At 41.3% G+C, this 22,243-nt stretch overlaps 1 protein-coding gene across 4 annotated transcripts in view; it reads right to left on the minus strand.

The window, feature by feature from the left end:
• map3k4 (mitogen-activated protein kinase kinase kinase 4) overlaps window positions 1–22,243 on the minus strand; it is a 218,171-nt gene that overhangs the window by 102,851 nt on the left and 93,077 nt on the right. For all 4 annotated transcript variants that reach the window (XM_078556730.1, XM_078556729.1, XM_078556727.1 and 1 more), the window contains one exon: window positions 16,461–17,839. In XM_078556730.1, the coding sequence (XP_078412856.1) occupies window positions 16,461–17,741 (1,281 nt within the window). In that variant the 5' untranslated portion in view covers window positions 17,742–17,839. The remainder of the gene's footprint in view (window positions 1–16,460; window positions 17,840–22,243) is intronic.

Here is a 22,243-nt window from a genome sequence, read left to right on the forward strand (position 1 = left end):
TGTATTTAACATTTAACTGCAAGTGCTGTTTAAATTCTAAGTCTCATCCAGGGGCCTAAGCAGGGAGATAGAAGCTATCCACTGGAAACAGCTGAAATAGTTAATTAAGGCAACTAGCTTGAACTGATCTTGTACCTGGGCTCAGCTAGACCCTTTGTTTAGCACATATAAATTCAGGGACACTCAGTGCGACAAACACTAAGCTTGCGACCTCAAAAGAGAGTGAGTTTGGTAAGCTGAGGGAGTTCAGTCACGAGGGGAAGGAGGTACTCCTTTGCTTTTTCTAACTTTTTCATCCTTGCTCTACCACAGGGGAAGAAGCTAACTGTTTGGTGAGTATCTGGTAAGCGGTCAAGGTCTATTCTATTCTATTCCTAAGGTTTAAAATAGTACAGGAATTTGTGATAAGATTAATAACTATATAACGATAAACAATTGAATAAAGTAATTAGGCAATTAATTAAAGCTCATAAGAATGGCAGGACAGATTGTGTGTCATGGCTGCAGCATGTGGGCCTCCTGGACGCCAGTGTTATCCAGGGCAAGCACGTCTGCAGCTTGAGGAGCTTTGGCTCAAAGTCATTGGGCTGGTGGCTGAGCTGCGACACATCAGGGAGGTAGAGCATTACCTGGGTACTTTCTACCAGGTGGTCACACGACTTAGGACAGGATCTTCTGATTTGGAAGGTAGTCAGGGACAGGGGGATGTGACTGCAGCTGAGGCAGGTAAGGGGACCCAGAGGGCAAGAATGCAGGAGTGTCAGCCTCTGCAACTGCCCAACGGGTTTGGGGTTCTTTCAGCTTGTTTGGATGAGGGTGGGGCTGCAGGGCAGATGACCTGACTGACCATAGCACTGTGGTACAGGAAGCCATTCAAGTGGGGGGAGCACAAACGATTGTCGTTGTAGTGGAGGACAGTATAGTAAGGGGGATTGACACTGTTCTCTGTAGAGAGGACCGAGAATCCAGACTGCTATGTTGCCTGGCCGGTGCCAGGATTTGCGACATTTGCTCAGGGCTGGGGAGGAACTTAGTGGGTGGGGGAGGATCCCGTGGTCATGGTCCATGTAGGTACTAGTGACACAGACAGGACAAGGAAGGGAAGTTCTGCATAGTCAGTATAAGGAGCTCAGCACCAAATTAAGAAGCAGAAGCTCAAAGGTAATAATTTCTGGATTATTACCTGAGCCATGTGCAAATTGGCATACGACAAATAAGATTAGAAAAATAAATGCATGGGCCAAAGACTGGTGTGGGAGAAGTGGGTTCCGGTTCATGAGGCACTGGCATCAGTACTGGGGAAAGTAGGGTCTGTACCGTTGGGACAGTCTACACCTGAACCGTGCTGGATCTGGTGTCCTCTCGAGCCACATAACTAGGGAAGTAGAGTCGGTTTTAAACTGAATAGTGGGGGTATGGGATCAAATTTTGGAAGATGTGGTAAACTAAAGAGTAGAGACAAGGCAAGAGAGAATGGTATTAATATGGGAAATGATAAACAGACTGAGAGGAAAGGATAGAGAGTAAAGAGTAAATGAGCAGATAAGGCTAGACGCTACAAAAATAGTAAAAGGACAAAGTTAAAGACTCGGTATCTAAATGCAAGTAGCATTTGATACAAAACAGATGAACTGATAGCACAAATAGAAATAAATAAATATGATCTGATAGCCATTGCGGCGGCGTGGCTGCAAGATGACAGATTGGGATCTGAATATTGAAGGGTACGTGACATTTAAAAAGGACAGAAAGTTAGAAAAGGTGGAGGGTTGGTTCTGTTAATTAAAGATTGTATTAGCTCATTAGAGAGGGATGACCTAAGTTCAAGAAACCAGAATGTAGATGCAGTTTGGGTTGAGATGAGAAATGATAAAGGCAAAAAGTGACTTATGGGTGTTCAGGCCCCCTAATTGTAATGACACAGTAGGACAGAGAAGAAAGAGGAGTCAATGGGAGCTTGTCAGAAAGGTTTGGAGATAATCATGGGGGATTTTAATCTACATATAAAGTGGAAAAATTAGATGGGCAAAGGTAGCATAGATGAGGAACTCATAAAACATTTTCAGGATAGTTGCTCAGAACAGCACATTCTGGAGCCAACCAGAGAGCAGGCTATACTAGACCTGGTATTGTGCAAACAAATAGGATTAATTAATAACCTCCTAGTGAAGGCACCTCTAGGTAGCAGTGATCATTATATGATTGAATTTTACATTCATTTTGAGGGAGAGGTGAGTGCGTCCAAGGTTCAGTGGAAGACATTTAAAGCGATATTTCAGAATACACAGAATAGATACATTCCAATGAGAAAGAAAAATTCCAAAGGGAGGGTCCACTATCTGTGGTTAACTAAAAAAGTTAAAGACAGTATCAGGCTTAAAGAAAAAGCATATAAATACGCAAGGCCAGGTGGCAGGTCAGAAGATTGGAAAGAATATAAAGGACAGCAAAGGATGACAAGAAGATTAATGAGAGAAAAATTAGAGTACGAGAGAAAGCTAGCTAGTAATTGAAAGAGAGAAAGTAAGAGTTTCTATAGATCTTTAAATAAGAGTTAAAGAAGTGAGCGTTGGCCCTATAGAGTGTGCGCCTGAGGAACTGATAATGGAAAATAGGGAGATGGCGGAAGAATTAAACAGGTATTTTGCATCAGTCTTCACTATGGAGGACACAAGTAACATCCCGGAAATAACTGTAAATCAAGAAATGGAAGCGAGGGAAGAGCTTGGGGCAATTACAATCACCAGGGAAGTGGTATTGAGTAAATTGTTGGGGTTGCAGGCTGACAAATCCCTGGGTCCTGATAGACTTCGCCCTAAGGTCTTGAAAGAAGTGGCTAGTGGGATAGTTGATTCATTGGTTTTAATTTTCTGAAATTCCCTAGATTTAGGGAAGGTTCCACTAGATTGGAAAATAGCAAATGTAACTCCCTTATTCAAAAAGGAAGGGAGACAGAAAGCAAGAAACTAGAGGCCAGTTAGCTTAACAGCTGTCATAGAGAAATTGTTAAAAGCTCTTATTAAGGATATTATAGCAGGGCACTTAGAAAAATTCAAGGCCATCAGACAGAGTTAACATGGATTTGTGAAAGGTAAATCATGTTTAACCAATTTATTGGAGCTCTTTAAGGAGTCACATGTGCTGTGGATAAAGGGGAACTGTGCATGTACTGTATTTAGATTTTCAGAAGGCAATTGTTAAGGTGCCACATCCAAAGGTTATTGCAGAACTAAGGCTCATGGTGTAGGGGCTAACACATTGGCATGGATAGAAGATTGGTTAGCTAACAGGAAGCAGAGAGTTGGTATAAATGGGTCTTTTTCTGGTTGGCAGGATGTGACGAGTGGTGTGCCACATGAATCAGAGCTGGAGCCCCAAATTTTTACAATTTATATAAACGACTTGGATGAAGGGACAGAAGGAACGGTTGCTAAATTTACTGACAAGGCAAAGATAAGTAGGAAAGCAAAATGGGAAGAGGGCATAAGGAGGCTACAAAGGGACATAGATAGGTTAAGTGAGTGGGCAAAGATCTGGCAAAAGGAGTATAATGTGGGCAAATGTGAAATCATTCATTTTGGCAGGAAGAATAAAAAAGATTATCTACATGGTGAGAGATTGCAGATCTGAGATTCAGAGGGATCTGGGTGTCCTAGTGCATGAATCACAAAAGGCAAGTATACAGGTACAGGAAGCAATTAGCAAAGCTAATAGGATGTTATTGTTTATTGCAAGGGAAATTGATTAAAAAGTAGGGAGGTTATGCTTCAGCTGTACAGGGCACTGGTGAGGCCACATCCGGAGTACTGTGTACAGTACTGGTCGTCTTATTTAAGGAAAGATGTAACTGCATTAGCAGTGCAGAGAAGATTAACTAGACTAATACCAGGAATGGGTGGGTTGTCTTATGAGGAAAGGTTGGACAGGTTAGGCTTGTATCCACTGGAGTTTAGAAGAGTAAGGGGTGAGTTGATTGAAACCTTTAAGATCCTGAGGAGTCTTGACAGAGTGGATGTGGGGTGAATGTTTCCTCTTGTGGGAGAATCTAGAACTAGGGTGCACTGTTTAAAAATAAGGGGTCACTCAGTTAAAACAGAAATGAGGAGAATTTTTTTCTGAGGGTCGGGAGCCTTTGGAACTCTCTTCCTCAAAAGACAGTGGAAGCAGAGTCTGAATATTTTTAAGGCAGAGCTAAATAGATTCTTGATTAACAAGGGGTTGAAAGGTTATCGGGGGTGGCAGGAATGAGGGGCTGAGGTTACAATCAGATCAGCCATCATCTTATTGGATGGTGGAGTAGGGACCAACTGGCCTACTTCTGCTCCTAATTCATACATTCGTATGTATGTATGACACTTCTCTTGTAGCTGGAGTATGAAGAAGATCATGTCCACAGCCTACCAGCACGTAAATAGCACTGTACTTCCAGGTGCACTCAGTCTGCAAATAGATGGGAGTTCCTTTTTTAAAATATGACCCTAGTAAAGCCCTTCCCCGTTACGCTAAGGTCGTTAAGAAGTGAGATTCCCCTGTAGTTGATGCCTTTGTTTTTGCATCACGCATATCCTGTGAACGGAGCCTACCATCCAGCAGGGAAGCTGGTCATAAAGGTGTTGCAATAGATGGAACTTTCTGTGCTTGAGCACTTTCGCTGGGATTCCATCCTTGCTGGATGTCTTTGTTTGCTAAGCAGTGTATGGCCTTTGAGGTAAAGTGATGAGAAGTGATGCGGGTTCTTCATCGAATTCATCCATGACGGGAAGCTGCAGGAGGGTCAAGCGCGGACTGGGAGATGTCTGCCTCACAGGAGTACAGCTTACAGTAGTGTTCAGCCCAGCGGGGAATCTGTTTATTTTTGTCAGTGAGTACTTCACCATCTGCTGACTCCAGCAGGGCAACCTTAGAGATGGTAGGACCAAGCACCCTTTTGACCCTTTCATACATAGTTCTTTGATCCAGTGTTTATTTGTGCAGCATCTCCCTATCTTTTGGACAGCTGATTTGGCTACTTTCAGGTTGTGCAGTGTTTTAGGTGTTGGGTTTATGATGTGCATTACGTAAGCTTTGTTTTTTGCATCAATGACAGATGTCATCTCAGCAGGGTAGATCTCAAACCAGTCCTTGTTGAGGGTTCCGCATTTACCAAATGATGCTTCTGCTGCTGATGATTGAGCTCAGTTACTTCCAAGCTTCATCAATACCTGCATCCGGCACTTCCTGATAAACTTTTGGTGGGTAGCAATCGTTCTTACAGCAGTGTAAAGTACTGGTATTTGGCATTATTACTTATGCAAGGGATGTTGATGCATGGCACACCAGCTTATTTGGAACTGTGTAACTTTTGTGAGTGCACTTTCACTCTGCATATGACAAGAGATGGTTGCTGTTGCAATCTGCAGTGTGGTAGGTGTGGGTGTGGAGAACACTGGGCAGATCACACCTTCTTGTGATGACCTAGTTGGTGCCAATGCCCAGACATTGGGGAACACCATGACAGCTTGTGGCGACATCTGCTCTGAAAGGTATTTGTGACACATTCAGGGCACAAAGCTCAAGAAGGCGTTGTTTGTCATTGTTGATTTTGCCCAGCCTATGACAACCGAGGCACGTTGGCCATGGATCACTGTCTGCCCCAACACACAGATTGAAATCACCCAGGATGAATATCTCTTGAAGTTTGGAATGTACCTCAAAACCTCGCCTCGGGAATCATAGAGATGCTCTTTGTCAGAGATGCTGGCATACAAGATTTGGTACTAAGGTACATATGATGTTGACTGCGCCATCAGATGACAGATACAGGGAGAAGTGGTGTTCAGGAGGTCGTTATTGGTTGTTACAATTGACTGTCAGCCGGTTACTCAGTGAAAACCTTATACCGTGTTCACAGTGGTCTTCAGCGCCCTTTCCAAGCCTCATCAGCAGAGCCTGTTTTGGCTAATCTGGCTTCGTCTAGAGCTGCAATGTCAACGCCAAACTTTTTGTAGCTCATCGTCAATCAGGTCCATCTTGCGTGCACTTGCTGTAGAATGTGGGTCATTGTACCTTGATATGCACAAGGTACATAGTCCTCACATTCTAGCTTCCAAGCTGAAAGGGTACTATTTTTGTTTGCTATCTAGCCTAGGTGTTGTTTTAGGAGGTGCAGACTTGCTTAGCATTTGTACCCGCCTCTCGACCTCAGACTGGTATCGAAAGGAAAGGTGACAGGAAATACATCTGGCACCTGGTCAGTTGCAGGAGTTCCCGGTAGGTGCTAAAACTTGAGGAAAACACCAACCTTCGAACGGGACTCTACTCCAGACATCAATATATAGGAGTGAGGTAACACACTGGCAGAACAAATAAGTCAGGCACATATTTATTGGAAAATAATTGTCTAAATGGGGTAGAGGGATCTGGGGAGACAGATACATTGATCAATAAAAGTAGCAATGCTGGTTGATAAGGCTATTAAAAAAACAAACAATGCACTGGAGTCCAGTTCTAAAGAGATAGAATTGACAAGCAGAGAGGTTATATTAAACTTATGAAGAACATTGGTTAGACCACACTAGGATGATTATGAATAGTTCTGCTCTCCATATCATAAAAGGCACTAGGGCAGGTGCAAAAAGATTTACTAGAATGATATCAAAACTGAGATGTTATACCCATCAGGAAAAATTGAATAAATTGGGACTCTATCCTTTAGAAAAAAGAGCAGAGGGGTGGCTTAGTCGAGATCTTCAAGATTACGAAATGTTTCAAGAGCACAGACAGAGATGATGTTTACAATTGTTGGGGGCGTCAGGGCTAGGTGCTATTAACATAAGCTTGGTACTAATAAATCTAATAGGGAATTCAGCAGTAATTTCTTTTACCCAGAGAGTGATTAGAATGTGGAACTCACTACCACAAGTTGTTGTTGAGGCAAATAGCATAAGATGCATTCAAAGGTTGATAAAAACAAAAGGGAGGAAAGAATAGATGGGTATGTTGACGGGTTAGATGAAGAGGCTTGCATGTAGCATAAACACGAACATGGACCTGTAGAACCAAATGGCCTTTTTAAGCCAAATGGCCTTTGTAATTATGTAAATATATTATAGCATGATATACCCCAATAAACATGCCAAACATTCCTGGCTTTAAAAAAGTGTTACTGTAGTCATTTTGAGCTATCTTATTTTGAAATCCCAAGGTTTTATCTAAGCATACAATACAACCCGGAATGCAAGGCAAACAGGCCAAGGAATGCTACTGTATTCTTTGTGGCTATAGAGCAGTAATATATCTAGATTCTACCTGCTCCTCTTTAATATTTCAAGAGCATTTATAGTTATCTTCATATTCATAATCACACTTATCATAAGAATATGCTCCTTATTTCTCAAGCAAAGAGCATAAAATAAATTAGAACTTTTAAAACCAAATAAAACAGTGATCGATATTTTAAATTAGAATTCAAATTACTGATGTGCTCTGCAATTCCTAAATCTATCATTTTAAAACTAGAAGTGCCATTAAATTGTGTGTGGGGGTACTTATTGACAACAGAAAACAATGTTTAAACACTTTTGAGGGAATAGAACTAACCAATGCTTATATACTTTCACACAGCAAATTAATATTTATGATTGTATTTTTGGTCTATGCACATTTTCTTCCTGCAAGATTAAACAAAGCACTATATGAATTTTACACCAAGAAACCCTTGCAGATATATTGGAATAATCAAATTGCATGCCATATTTGTAAAATTAGTAAAATGGTAAGGCTGACTATTAAATGAGGTAGTCATCACTATTATAATATCCAAGTCCAACACAGGAAGAGTTTCAAAATGGACCATGATTATATTTCAATGTTTAAAATACACAATCCAAGATATTGTTCCGGTATACAAATAGCAAATTTTTCTTAATGTCAACAATACTTATCAAAAAAAAACTTTGCTTTTCTATATCACCTTTAAGGTTAGCTATTTAAACCTTTTGCAACAATGTACATTGGTAATTTAGGGCAATCGCTGAATTTAAAAAAAACCTAAATCTTAGGCAGTCCCTCAGGATCGAGGATGACTTGCTTCCGCTCCGATTCAAAGGATTCTAAAATAGCTGGCAAGTCTAATGCACGATCTGCAGACTTTGCCACATGCAGGGCAGGTGGTGCTTGAGGGGTTGGGTAGATGGGTTGTTTGGAGGTTCATCCACTCCTTCAGATGCCTCAACTTCATTTCTGCATGTTCCCAAAGTCTCTTGGTGTATTCGGTGTCTTCCCGAATAAGCATTCTCCATTTTGATCATTCACAAGCCAGGATCTCCCACGAGTCACTGGGTAGGCGTCCAAACTCCTATATCCTGCTTCGGAGGCTTGGACGACCTACAGAAGCACCTCAAGTTACTGGAGAATTACCACCAGCAGTGCCTTTGCAAGATCCTTCCAAAGGCGGTCCCAACAGCAGCGTCCTCTCCCAAGCCAACTTGCCCAGCATCAAGGTGCTAATCATTCAAAACAAGCTCTGTTGGGTGGGACATGTAGTTTGTATGCCTGACGCCAGACTCCCAAAGCAACTTCTCTACTTGGAACTTGGTCGTGGCAGGAGATGCCCAGGAGGGCAGCTTTAGGGATGTCTTCAAGTCATCGTGAAGAGGTCAAACATACCCACCAACTCAATAAAACAAATACATTGTATGAAGCCACCTTTTAAAGTTTGTTTGGGAGTCTATTAAAATCCACATTTGTACAGTCTAAGCTACGGTGATATACAGAAAGCTGAGTGTGTGGGAAAAGGAGAGTTGTGGCAGGTGATCAAAAGTGTCAGTCTAAAATGTGCTCCCCAAAACAGATGAATTATCCAGATATGGCAAGTTCCCAAATAAATTCTGTTTTTAAAATATTACAGCCATTAAAATTTATCATGCAACAAGCTTCTCACTATTGTGTTTGATGCTTATATTCCAAACTGCATTGCTGGAATATTCCTTCAAATCACAATGCATGATGGCTGCAACACCACAAGGCAACAAGCCTGATGCTAGAATAAGGGGACAAGGGTGTGGGCCGAAGCACAAGGCAATAACTGTTTGCTGCTGTCAGTCTGTAGCTCCCTAGTGTCAAAAAAGACCCAATGTATTTAGAAGATAAAGAAGGCAATTCGATTCACACTCCCAAGTATACAGGTTTGAATCAGACAAAGAATTTGCTCAATGCTACTGTACTTTCAATAAAAGACTGTTGAGAATTAGCACCTTCTAATTAGCTAATATTGATTGCTTTTATAGTTCCAGTGCACATATATGCTAACATCACTCATAATTCCATAGAATTGCTCTAATTAGTTGGGCAACAAAGAATGTTTGCTGTCAGTATGACTAAACCAAAATTAAATTAACTCATGATAGTTCAATGGACAAACTTAAGGATTAAATTCCTAAAGCATGAAATCAGAGGCGTAGATGTTAAGCATGCATTGATATTTGTATGCAAAATTCTGAACAACCTCCTCGATTAAATCAGTGCAAGAAATGGGATTTTTTTTTATCCTTTGTAAAAATCAAACTTGTTCAAACTTTATTCACTATATAGGTTGTAGGCATCCAGCAGGAATAATTCTGAAAAACAGTGTTGCTCAAAGTTGACCAGATATTAAATTACAATTAGCAACCTACAGGAAAGAATAAAAATCAAAAATTGGGACGAGACAGGAGTGGCTGAGAGTTACCCATAAGCTTATGTTTAATAGTCTACTTGGAAGTATTGTCAGATGTCTGTTGGGGCAGTGAAAATTGACCAATTATATGAAGCACTTTTTATTAAACAGAAACAGAAAATAGGAGGAGTGGGTCATTCGGGGCTGATCCTCTATTTCAATGCCATACTCCTTCTCTCTCCACATACCCCATGACCAACGCATCCACTATTTCCATGGCTGCCACCTTTAGCACCCTGCAATGTAGATCATCAGGCCTTGAGGATTTATCAGCTTTCAGTCCCATTAATTTCTCCAGCACTATTGTTTTTAGTAATACTAATTTCCTTCAATTCCTCCCTCTCTCTAGACCCTTGATTCCCTAGCCTTTCTGGGAAGTTATCTGTGTCTTCCTCAGTGAAGGCAGGCCTAAAGTAGTTGTTTAGTTGCTCTGCCATTTCCTTGTTCTCTATTATAAATTCAACCGTTTCGGACTGTAAGGAACTTATATTTGTCTTCACTAATCTTTTTTTTTTACATACTTATAGAAGCTTTTACAGTCTGCTTTTATGTTCCTTCCATGTTTACTCTTTTACTCTATTTTTCCCCTCTTAATTAATCTCTTGGTCTTCCTTTGCTGGATTCTAAACTGCTCCCAATCCTCAGGTTTGCTACCTTTTCTAGCAACTTTATATGACTCCTCTTTGGATCTAATACTAGCCTTAATTTCTTTCACTAGCCATGCTTGGGTCGCTTTTCCTGTTGTGTTTTAGTGCCAGAAAGGAATGGATAACTGTTGCAATGCATACATTCATTCCTTAAATATTAGCCATTACCTATCCACTGTCATGCCTTTTAATGAAAGTACCCAATCTCCTTAGCCAACCTCATATTCGTGCCATCACTAAGACTACTCGTAGAATCACTGCTGCTGAAACCCTTATTTATCCATTTGTTACTTTTAGACTCGACTCTTCCAATACGCTCCTGGCTAGTTTCCCACATTCTATCCTCCATAAACTTCAGGTCATCCAAAACTCTGCTGCCTGTGTATAAATTCACAGCAAATCCATTTCCTCCATCTTCCCTGTGCTGAGCTGACCTACACTGGTTCCCAGTCAAGCAACATCTTGACTTTAAAATTTTCATCCTTGTTTTCAAATTGTTCCATGTCCTCAGCTTTCCCCATCTCCTCTAGCCCACAACCCTCAAGAGATATCTGCGTTCCACTAATTCTGGCCTCTTGTGCATCCCCAATGTTAATTATACTACCACTGCTGGGCATGCTTTCAGTTGCCCAAGCCCCAAGCTCTAGAATACACTCCCTTCATCTCCCCTCCTATACCTTGCTTTCCTCCTTCAAGATACTTCTTACAGCTACCTCTTTGACCAAGCTTTTGGTCATATGGTCTAATATCTCCTTACGTAGCTTGCTGTTGTACTTCACTTTATAATGCTCCTGTGAAGTGCCTTCAAACATTTGATTATATTAAAGGCATTATATAGATATGTCAATGTTATTGCAACGTTTCATTTGCAGCTACTGTTGTCCTCAATGACGAGATAGTAAAATGTTCCTCTTAGAAATCTAGTTTAGAGTTTATTCCAATTTGTACTACTCTATCGTGAACCACATTATTGAACCATTTGCAGATTAAATAGACATTAAATAGATTTCAATTTTGTCTTATTAATGTATTTATTATAACTTATATTAGATTTCATTGAAATCGTTTTTCCTTAGGATTTTCTTGATTCGCAAGTTGAAACCCAACAAAACATATTATTGTAAAAACACCAACTTGCATTGAGATTTTCTTGCATCATTTTAGTGAGACAGCAGATAGTCAATCAAGCATATCCTATTACAGATCACAAGTGGCCAGGAATGACCTGAATTATCAAGAGCCCACCCTCCAGAATAGAAATATACTTGTTCCTCTCCAACACACTATCATTTAATTTTGTAGAGAATTTGCTGATAAATAGCTACTGGAAATACACAAATCTATACCCAAACAAAACTTTCAGCTTCTTGAGTTCTCTACCCAAAGGCTGATCACAGCGCCATGACCTCCACCAAGGGTGGGGCAAGGAAGCAGGCCCCAAATCCAACCCAACCGAAACAGGGGATCAAACTCCGTGCTGTTGGCACCATCTGATCCACATTGGCCATCCAACCAACTGAGCTAACCGGCTCAGTTGTTTCAATACAATCACCTCTCATTCTTCCAAACTCCAGTGGGCATAGGCCTAACCTTTCTTCATAAGATATGCCCCTCATCTCAGGAATGAGTCAAGTGAACCTTCTCAGTAGTGCTTCTAACACAATTATATCTTTTTTCAAATAAAGAGAACAAAATTGTACATGGTATTCCAGATGGGATCTTACCAAGGCTCTGTATAGCTGCAGTAAAACCTTCCTACTTTTATTTTCTATTCCCCTTGCAATAAACACCAACATTCCATTTGCCTTCTTAATCACTTGCTGTATCTGCATACTAACTTTTTGAGATTCATGTGCCAGGATACCCAGATCCCACTGCACCTCACAGTTCTGCAATCTTTCTTCATTTAAATAGTATACTGCCTATACTTCCTGCCAAAGTGGACAAATTTACATTTTCCCACATTATACTCCATCTGCCAGATTTTTGCCCATTCACTTAATCCATTTATATCCCTTTGCAGACTCTCTACCTCGCCTGACAACTTACTTTCCGACCTATCTTTGGTGTCATTGGCAAAATTTAGCTACCATACATTCGACCCCTTCATCCAAATCATTGATGCAGGTTGTAAATAGTTGAAGCCCCAGCACTGATCCCTGTAACACTCCATTTGTCGCAGCCTACCAACCAAAAAAGACCCATTTATCCCTGCTCTCTGCTTCCTGTTAGCTAACAATCCTTTATCCATGCCAATGAAAAGTTTTCCTTTTCAAGTAGAGATCTGATTTTCTTTGAAAGTTACTACCAAATCTACTTCTAACAAGTAGAGTGGGGGGTAAGGAAGCAATTTTCAGGCTGGTTGGCTGCTACTAATGGGGTGCCACAAGAATCAGTGCCGGGGCCTCAGCTGTTTACAAACTATATTAGCGACTTAGATGAAGAGACCAAGTGCATCTCAAATTTGCTTATGATACAAAATTGGGTGGGAAAGTAAGCTGTGAGAACACAAGGGCAATTTTTTTGCTGATCTGACCCAAAGGGAGCTGTGGAACTTCAACTTCACGGAATATCACCGATCAGTTTCCTTGCTGGGCCTCCAGTTGGGTGGAGAGCCAGCCTGTGACGACTGCAGCATCATGCAAGTCTGTACTCAAGCCCAGGGAAGGGAAGCGTAGGAGAAAGTGGGGGGTGGTGGTTAACCGATCTGGACTTAGGACCCAAGTGGTTACAGATAGTGAAGAGGATTGTCAAAGGATACAACGGGATATAGATCAGTTGGAGACTTGGGCGGAGAAATGGCAGATGGAGTTTAATCCGAACAAATGCGAGGTAATGCATTTTGGAAGGTCAAATACAGGTAGGAATTATACAGTAAATGGCAGAACCCTTAAGTGCATCGACGGGCAGAGGGATCTGGGTGTACAGGTCCACAGATCACTGAAAGTGGCAACGCAGGTGGATAAGGTAGTCAGGAAGGCATATGGCATGCTTGCCTTCATCAGCAGGGGTATCGAGTATAAAAGCTGGGAAGTCATGCTACAGCTGTATAGAACCTTGGTTAGGCCACACTTGGAATATTGCGTGCAATTCTGGTCGCCACATTATCAGAAGGATATGGAGGCGTTGGAGAGGGTGCAGAGGAGGTTTACCAGGATGCTGCCTGGTCTGGAGGTTATTAGCTATGAGGAGAGGTTGGAGAAACTCAGATTATTCTCATTAGAGCAACGGAGATTGAGGGGCGACTTGATAGAAGTTTACAAAATTATGAGTGGCATGGACAAAGTAGACAGTCAGAAGCTTTTTCCCAGGGTGGCAGAGTCAATTACTAGGGGACACAGATTTAAGGTGAGAGGAGAAAACTTTAGAGGAAATGTGCGGGGCAAGTTTTTTACGCAGAGGGTAGTGAGTGTCTGGAATTTGCTGCCAGAGGAGGTGGTGGAAGCAGGTACGATAGTGGTGTTAAAGAGGCAGCTTGACAAATGCATGAATAGGATGGGAATAGAGGGATACGGACCCCGGAAGTGCAAAATGTTTTAGTATGACAGGCAATATGATTGGCGCAGGCTTGGAGGGCTGAAGGGCCTGTTCCTGTGCTGTACTTTTCGTTGTTCTTTGTTGGGGGTGGGGAGATTGTCCAGTCATGGATGCTTTTCAGGCAAGCACCTGGATCCAGCAGGCAGGTGAGAAGGCACACATGTCCTGAATTCACAAGTTCTTGCCTTGATGAAGCTGCTGGTTTTCTTGACACTCAGGAAACCTGGCTGACAACAGTTAAAGTTAAAGCTTACATGACAATGAAGCTTGGAGCCTTGTCATGCTTAAAATTGCAACCCACCTCCTTGGATCGGGTTAGTCGCACACCTAACTTCCTGTCTCAGTTATGCCACAAATAGATGGGCCGGAGGCGGGTTTGGATTGAGAAAGAGATTTGAGACATTCACCCCCAACACGTCCTTTTTTTTTTTGAGACTAAAACTCAACCCAAAGAGTCTGCACATGGATAGAGACAGGCTGAGCAAACGGGCAAGAAAGTGACAGATGGAGTGCAATATGGAGAAAGGTAAGATTAAACACTTTGGAAGAATAGGAAAATTTGAACATTTTTTTTTAAATGGCAAGAAAATATTGAATGTAGGTGTTCAGGGGGATTTGGATGACCTTACACATGAAACAGAGGAAGTTAGCATACAGGTACAGCAAGCAATAAGGAAAATGGTGTGTTGGCCTTTATCATAAGGGAATTGAAGTACTAGGGTAAGGAAGTCTTGTTGCAATTGTATAGGGCTTTTAAGTTCACCTTGGAGTACCGCATACAGTTTTGGTCTTCGCACCCAAGGAGGGATATACTTGCCTTTGCTGGAGCGTAACGAAGGCTCACTGGGTTGGTTCCTGGGATGAGTTATGCGATGAGGAGAGATCAAGTAGAATAGGCCTATACTCTTCTGTAGTTCAGAAAAATGAGAAGTGATTTCACTGAAATATAAAATTCCAAGAGAGCCTGATGGAGTTTTTGCTGAGAGGTTGCTCTGCTTAGCTAGAGAATTAGGGGAAACTAGAGAACTAGCTAGAACTAGGCTGCATAGTCTCAACATAAGGCTTTAGACTTAGGCAAGGAGAAATTTCTTCAGTCAGATAGATGTGAACCTTTGGAATTCTCTACCCAGAGGATTGTAGATGCTCAGCCATTGAGTGCATTCAAGTTTGAGACAGATTTTTGAACTTGGGGAACCAAGGGATCCTGCAGGAAAATGGAGTTGAGGTTGAAGACCAGCCATGATCTTACAGAATGGCAGAGCAGGCCCAAGGAGCTGTTTAGCCTACTCCTACTGCCATTTATGTTCTTATGTTTTAGATAGTGTATTCAAGATCTCAAAACACTGCATAAAATTCATTCTTATTGCACCGCACCCCCCCCCTCCCCGACCCACCCCAATTCCCATCCAATTCTTCTGCCAATTATTTCAAACGTGTGTGTTCTGGTTATCAACCCCCTTAACAAGAGAGTTTCACATTATCTGCTCTATCAAAACCCTGTCTGCTCCAAGAACAATTATTAATATATTTAATTTAATACAACACCAGCTTTCCAGCATCCACAATACTTTGCTTTTGTTTTGGCATATAATTCCCTAGCAATTCTCCCACCTTTAACAATTTCTGCTCCTCTCTCTGTCAGGATTTCTGCTTGACCCTTCTACCATTACTATTTCACCATATTATTTTCTTCCGTCTAGCTGGCATCCCACTTCACACCCTTCTTAAACCGAGCTCACCCAAATCTCTGCTGCCCATATCCTAACTCACAGTTAAGTCCCAGTAATTACCCTTGTTCGCTGACCTACAGTGGCTCCCGGTCCAAAGCTTCAATTTTGAAATTATCCTCATGATCAAATTCCTCCAAAGCTTCGCTCTTTCCCATCTCTAACCTCCTCTAGCCCTAAATTCCTCCAAGATCTCTATGCTCTTCCAATTCTGGCTTCTTGTACATCCCTAATTTTCACTGCTCCATCATTGGCAGCCATTCCTTCAGCTGCCTGGAATTCTGACACCAAAGCTCTTCACCTTGCTCTTCTCCTCTAACAGACTCCTTAAAATCTAACTCTGCATCTGTCCTGGTAAACTCATGTGGCTCAGCATCAAATTCTGTTTGGTAACACTCCTGCGAAATGCCTTAGGATGTTTTGCTACATTAAAGATGCTCATTTAATCATTCCTACCCTATCACAGACCTTCCCTTTCTCCTTTCCTCACCCTTCCCACTACTCTCCCTGGCTCTGCACTTGCTCAAAGCCTGTTAAATCTCTAACTTCTTCCAGTTCTGTTGAAATGTCACGAACCTAAAATGTTAACTCTCTTCGCTCTCTGCAGATGCTGCCTGATGTGCTAATATTTTCAACATTTTCTGTTTTTACTTTAATACCAGCTATCATCTAAATGTCCTGCATCCACAGATAGGTTGTAACCTTATTACATTCAATATCAGTTAAAAGGTACTTTATGGACAGGTTAACACGAAAGGCAAAAACAAATAAAAGAAACGACCAATGTCTTGAAACAAAGTTTTGAAAACCTTTAGAGTTGCAGCACTGTTACCACAGTAGATCAAGAGCTCTTACCTCCAGTGTACTAACATCTTTCTCCAGTGCTATACGTGTCCTTTGTAGGGACCCATCCATTAACTTGTGAAGTCTCATTATGAGTTTCCGTAGTCCCATTTGTTTCAGAGCTTTATCAACAAAAGGCCTATAAATAGATGTTTGACAATTTCTGTTGAAACTAGTGTCAGGTAGGCAATCAGCAGACTGATTTCCCATAAAGGATGCCTCATCTTCAGATACAGATCTTTCAAACTTCTTTGGGAAAACATCCAAAGGCTGAAAGTGAACATGTACTTCTTCTTTGCGCCTACATGCACTGTGTTCTCTGTTGTTTTCTAACCCAGTGACTTCATCTTCATGACACTGCTCCTCTTCATTTTCCAACGGGCAAGTCTGTGAGTAGTTCTCACTATTGTCCTCTTCCTCATTTGGCTCACTCGCTCCAGAAGGACGAGGAGATGGGATTTCAAACACCGGCCAGCCAATGTTTGGCAATTTCTCGATACCCAAGACCGTTCTCATCAAATTCAATTTCTGGTTCAGGTCTTTAGTTATATTTAGCCATAAGCAGAGTGCCTGCACCCTGCTTTGAAAGTCCTTTGCAGCATACCTCTCATAGTCCTTCTGGAGGGCCTGCAATGATGGGTAAAGTGCTTCCACAGACTCTAGCAGCTCCATAATACTTTTAACCTGTTCAAATGCTACTCTCTGACAATGGAGGTGTTCCTGATAATCGTTATGACCAAAGACATGCGTTTCTGAAGTCCTAACACATTCGGTCTTCTGTTCAAAAATCTCATCCTCTCCAGCAGCATCAACATGGCCATCTCCTTTGCAAGCACAAAGATTTCCATAATTTACCTTGAAGTTCAAAATATCATTAATAATATCAGGGACAGCTTGGCGCGCAGTATATAGGTAAACATCTTGGTCACTTATGCTACGACTTGCATGCCAGGCCTGCAGCTCTAGCCAGATAAGTTCATTTGATCTATTCAATTCATACGAGGTATTTTCCTGTCCTCTCTGTTCCTTCTCCTTTCGTTTAGAAACTGAGGTAAGCTTGAGAAGCAATCGCAAAGTTTCAAAGAATTTCAAGCGGTCAGCTGGACAATCTGTTCTGGAAGTCTGCCGTGTGGGTCTGCTCACTGGCACTGAGACTGGAGGGCTAGGGTTACTACAGCTAAGGCAGAGGTAAGGCTTGTTAGGAATTGAATTCTTTGCAGAAGACCCAGTGATAGGGTCCAACATAAATGCACATTGCACTGTTTTCTTACGATCTCTTTCTGTTGTTCGCATATTGGAGCGTAGCTTCTTTCCTTGCTTATCACTGAATACAGTCACATTTTCAATGGTCTTATCTTTAGGTGTGAGCTGCTTTGGCACGGTGACCTTTTCTGAAATGTAAACAAAGAAAGGTTACTGAGAAGACAGTGCATCATATATGAAAGGCAGAAATATATTCCAACATAAAAAGTAAAAATTCCTTTTTTTTTAAAAAAACTGAGCAAGATAGCTGCTCCAATTCAATTTCCACTAGAAAATTGGAAGTGTGTAATGAAAATATATCCTGTATAGTTCAATTCCCCAGACAGGCTTAATTCAAGCAGTAGTACAGAGTAGCATGATTAACACAAATGTACTGTAAGCAAAAAAGCTAAAAAAAAGAAACCAAACTTGAATCTATCGTGGCCATAACATTTTTAACCTATTTAAATGCTCCTCTCTGACACTGAAGGTGTTCTTGGTAATTGCTGCCACAGCCATCATCTCAAATCCTTCCTGATATTGGAATATATTTTGAGCTACTATACTCACCCTGCAGACGTGCAATTAAATTGATCTACCATCAGCACAGAAAAACAAACCACACCAATCCAAAAAATACTTCTCACTATTTAAGGCTTTTGCTTTTCTTTTCTCTCCTTTGAAAAACCCAGTTCAAAAACTGAGGACTTTTTGTGAAAACTCCACCAAAGTTGAAAGAGCAGCAGAGAAGAAAGTAGTAATCAAAAAAGTAGTAAGTGACAACAGACACATGGTTGCAGGCAAGCTGGGCTGCTGTCTTTGTGTTATAAATACATTTATGTACACAGTGAAGAAATTTTATGACCAACAAGCACTCCAAGAACTCTAGGTCCTATTGTCAGGCTTAGTAACAGAACTTCTACTGCTAATTTATTCAATCTACATTACTTCCAATGGGTTATTTTATCTTACTGTGAAAGTACAGGTCCTTGAAGACCACAGTTATGAGCCAATTTTTAAAACATACTGACTGAATTAGAGGCACTAGCATCATCACCTATAACTTTTCCTTTAGGACTTAGAAATTAAACACCATTATTGGCCAATAGAAGTCAAAGCCTTCCAATCAATCAGGAGACAAAGCAGTGGAAGTTTCTCTTCCAAAAAATTAATCTACCTCAAAAGACGTTTCTTGGCAGGAACACAGTGCCTATTCTGAAAATGTAACTCACTAGTGGAGTATCCAGGGTCGGTGTTGGGCCCTACTATTAATGAACTAGAATAAGGAACAGAGTACGACTATTAAATTCACACGGAGCAAAAAAAATGTGCAAAAAGTCAGGATCTTAGAAGGCAGAAAGAAATGGATGTAAAACAGGCACATGTTCTTCAAGCTAAACTGATGTGCAGATCAACATGTCTGTGACATGTGTGGGTGTAGATTAAAAGTGACAGGAAAGGAAGTGCTCAGAAATGGTCACTGATTGCTCCTTAAAGGTTTAGGTGCTGTGGCCAAGACAAACAAGGCCCTGAGCTCCATTGCATGGACTGCTTAGTATAAAAGTATGTCCATAAGCATAGGTTTATGAAAAGTTTTGGTAAGATGCCATCTGGAGAACCATTTATCTCAAAATCTATTGGCTCAAGAGAAGACACAGAAAAGAATGGAGAATAATCCAGGGCCTAAATGCACTAGGGCGTTTTTGTTCATTTAGGGTTGGATTAGTTGGAGAGACATACATAGGCATACGAGATCTGATTCAGGTCAATGAAATTATTAAAAGGTATCAATAGCATACATGTAGATAAGATTGTTTGAGGTGCTCTGGTTGACTAGAACTAGTGTATAATCATTTCAATTGGGAAGGCAAAAAATTAGGTTGGATATGTTCTTCAAGGATGATCAACCTTTGGAACAGCATTCCTAAAGTGGGAGTGAGGAATGACTCCTTATAGTTCTTCATTGAAGGTGTTAGGCATATTTTTGGAAAACTATAGGGTCACAACAGAAAGGCAGCAAGATTTTGGGTAGTGACCTGCTCAGATTGCCCGTTTGTCCTCGAGGGCACAGACAATTATTGAAGGATATTTTGTGAATTGGCTTTAAATGCATTAATTTCAGGTGCAGTGTCCCACTGGGAATTATGCTGATATCAGAAGAGGCATTTCTACTATAGCATAGAAATGTGCAATTGAATATGCTAACATTTTCTCTAGGACCCTCCTCCCAGGTCTGAGCATGGGCATTTAACAATGCATTCAGCAGGGGGAAACCCAGGATTCCATTGAAGCTTTGCTAGTGTCTTGGCAATAAGTGAGACAGAAACAACAGCCAGGGATGATTTTACTTTGGGACAATAATATCAGTTCAAACAGGCATCAACTGAGAAACATGAAAACAATAAGGCCTATACTGAAAGCCACAAGAGATTATGCAAAAGTCAAAAACTAAGTGTAAACTACAAAAAATATTAAAGGAAATGTTGCAAACGTAAAAAAGGCTGTGGAGATTAAGTAGTCAAACTCTTAAGAGTTGGCTGAGGGATGGATTTTGGCCAGGGCACGAGGAAGGCTTCCCTGCTCTATGTGGGATAAAGCCATCAGGTCTTTTGTGTCTGGAAAGGAAGGCAAGAGGAGCCTCTGTCTGACATCTCATCCAATGGATGACACCTCTAACAATGCAACACCCTTCAGTACAGCACTGGAGTAATGAAAAAGAACAACAGGTGATTGGAACTTCAAATCACCTCCTGGATGATATTTCCATGGGCCATTACTTGCACCAAACAGGAATGACAAGCATTGGGTTAGTGGGGTTGCTTTTCAGGAGTTGCTCCATTACTTGGAAAAGACACTTGGATTGTAAGGCTCATGAAAAATTGTGTGTAAATGCAACACAGCTATTATTTTTTCCTGCTACCAGCGATCAAACAGATGGTGTGATTTAGGTTTTGAAGCAACACAAGGAATATTTGGCATTAAGAATGATTGCCTTGCATGATTCCTTGGATGCTCTTTAGGCAGCAGACTTGTTCCAATATTTCATGGCAGGAGCTGAAAGCAGAATTCATTGGCAGGGGATTATCACACTATAAATTCATTGACCAGCAACATGAAACAGGTCGTCTATTTATTGTTGCGTTGCTGTTTCTGGGATCTTGCTGTGTGCAGGTTGGTTACCAATGTCTCTTGCATTGCAGCAGTGATCAGAAGTCCTTTGTTGGCTGTGGAGCAGATTGGTACACCCTGGAGTTGTGAAGAACGCTGTATATGTCCAAGCTGTTTCTTTCTTTTACCTAAATCTGAGATACAGACTAAATGGAGTGCCTGCATTTCCCAGCCAAGATCAGCTACCAGCACTGGTTTGTTGATTCCCTGCAACTCAGATTGAATGTGAAATGCCTTGAATGCAGTCATCTTGAGACACAAATATAATCATACAATTGTTAAAATGCAGGAGGAGGCCATTCAGCCCATCATGTCTGCACCGGGTCTCCGAATGAGCATTTCACTTAGTGCCATTCTCCTGCCTTCTTGCCGTAACCCTGCACAATGTTCCTTTTAAAATAACCGTCCTATTCTTTTTCAATGCCTCGATTGAACCAGCCTCCACCACGCTCTCAGGCACTGCATTCCAGACCACAACTACTTACTGTGTGAAAAGGTTTTCCATGTCGCTTTTGCTTCTTTTGCCACTTATTTTAAATCTGTGCCCTCTGGTTCTCAATCTTTCCATGAGTGGGAACAGTTTCTCCCTATTTACTCTGTCCAAACCTCTCATGATTTTGAATATTTCTATCAGATCTCCTCTCATCCTTCTCCTCTTCGCCAAGGAAAGCAGTCCCAACTTCTCCAAGATAAAAGAAAAATACTGCGGATGCTGGAAATCTGAAGCAAAAACAGAAAATGCTGGAAAAACTCAGCAGGTCTGACAGCATTTGTGGAGTGAGAAAAAAAAAAGTTAATGTTTCGAGTCCGAATGACCCTTCTTCAGAGCTCTGAAGAAGGGTCATACGGACTCGAAACGTTAACTTTGATTTTCTCTCTCCACAGATGCTGTCAAACCTGCTGAGTTTTTCCAACATTTTCTGTTTTTGTCCCAGTTTCTCCAATCTATCTTCATAACTGAAGTTCCTCATCCTTGGAACCATTCTTATAAATCTCTTCTGCATTTTCTGCAATGCCGTCACAAAGTGTGACGCCAGGAACTGGACGCAATACCCCAGCTGAGGCTGAACCAGCAACTTATACAAGTTTAACATGACCTCTAGCTCTTGTACACTATACCCCTACTAATACAATCTAGGATACTGCATGCTTTATTAACTGTGTTCTCTCAACCTATCCTGCCACCTTCAATGACTTATGCACGTATACACCTATGTCCGCCTGCACCCCTTAGAGTGGTACCCTTTATTTTATATTGTCTCTCCATGTTCTTCCTACCAAAATGAATCACTTCACATTTCTCTGCATTGAACTTCATCTGCCACATATCCACCCATTCCACCAACTTGTCCAAGTCATTTTGAAGGTCTACACTCTCCTTCTCA

The sequence above is a fragment of the Cetorhinus maximus genome, chromosome 14 (genome assembly GCF_964194155.1).
Source record: "Cetorhinus maximus chromosome 14, sCetMax3.hap1.1, whole genome shotgun sequence".
Lineage (NCBI taxonomy): Eukaryota > Metazoa > Chordata > Chondrichthyes > Lamniformes > Cetorhinidae > Cetorhinus > Cetorhinus maximus.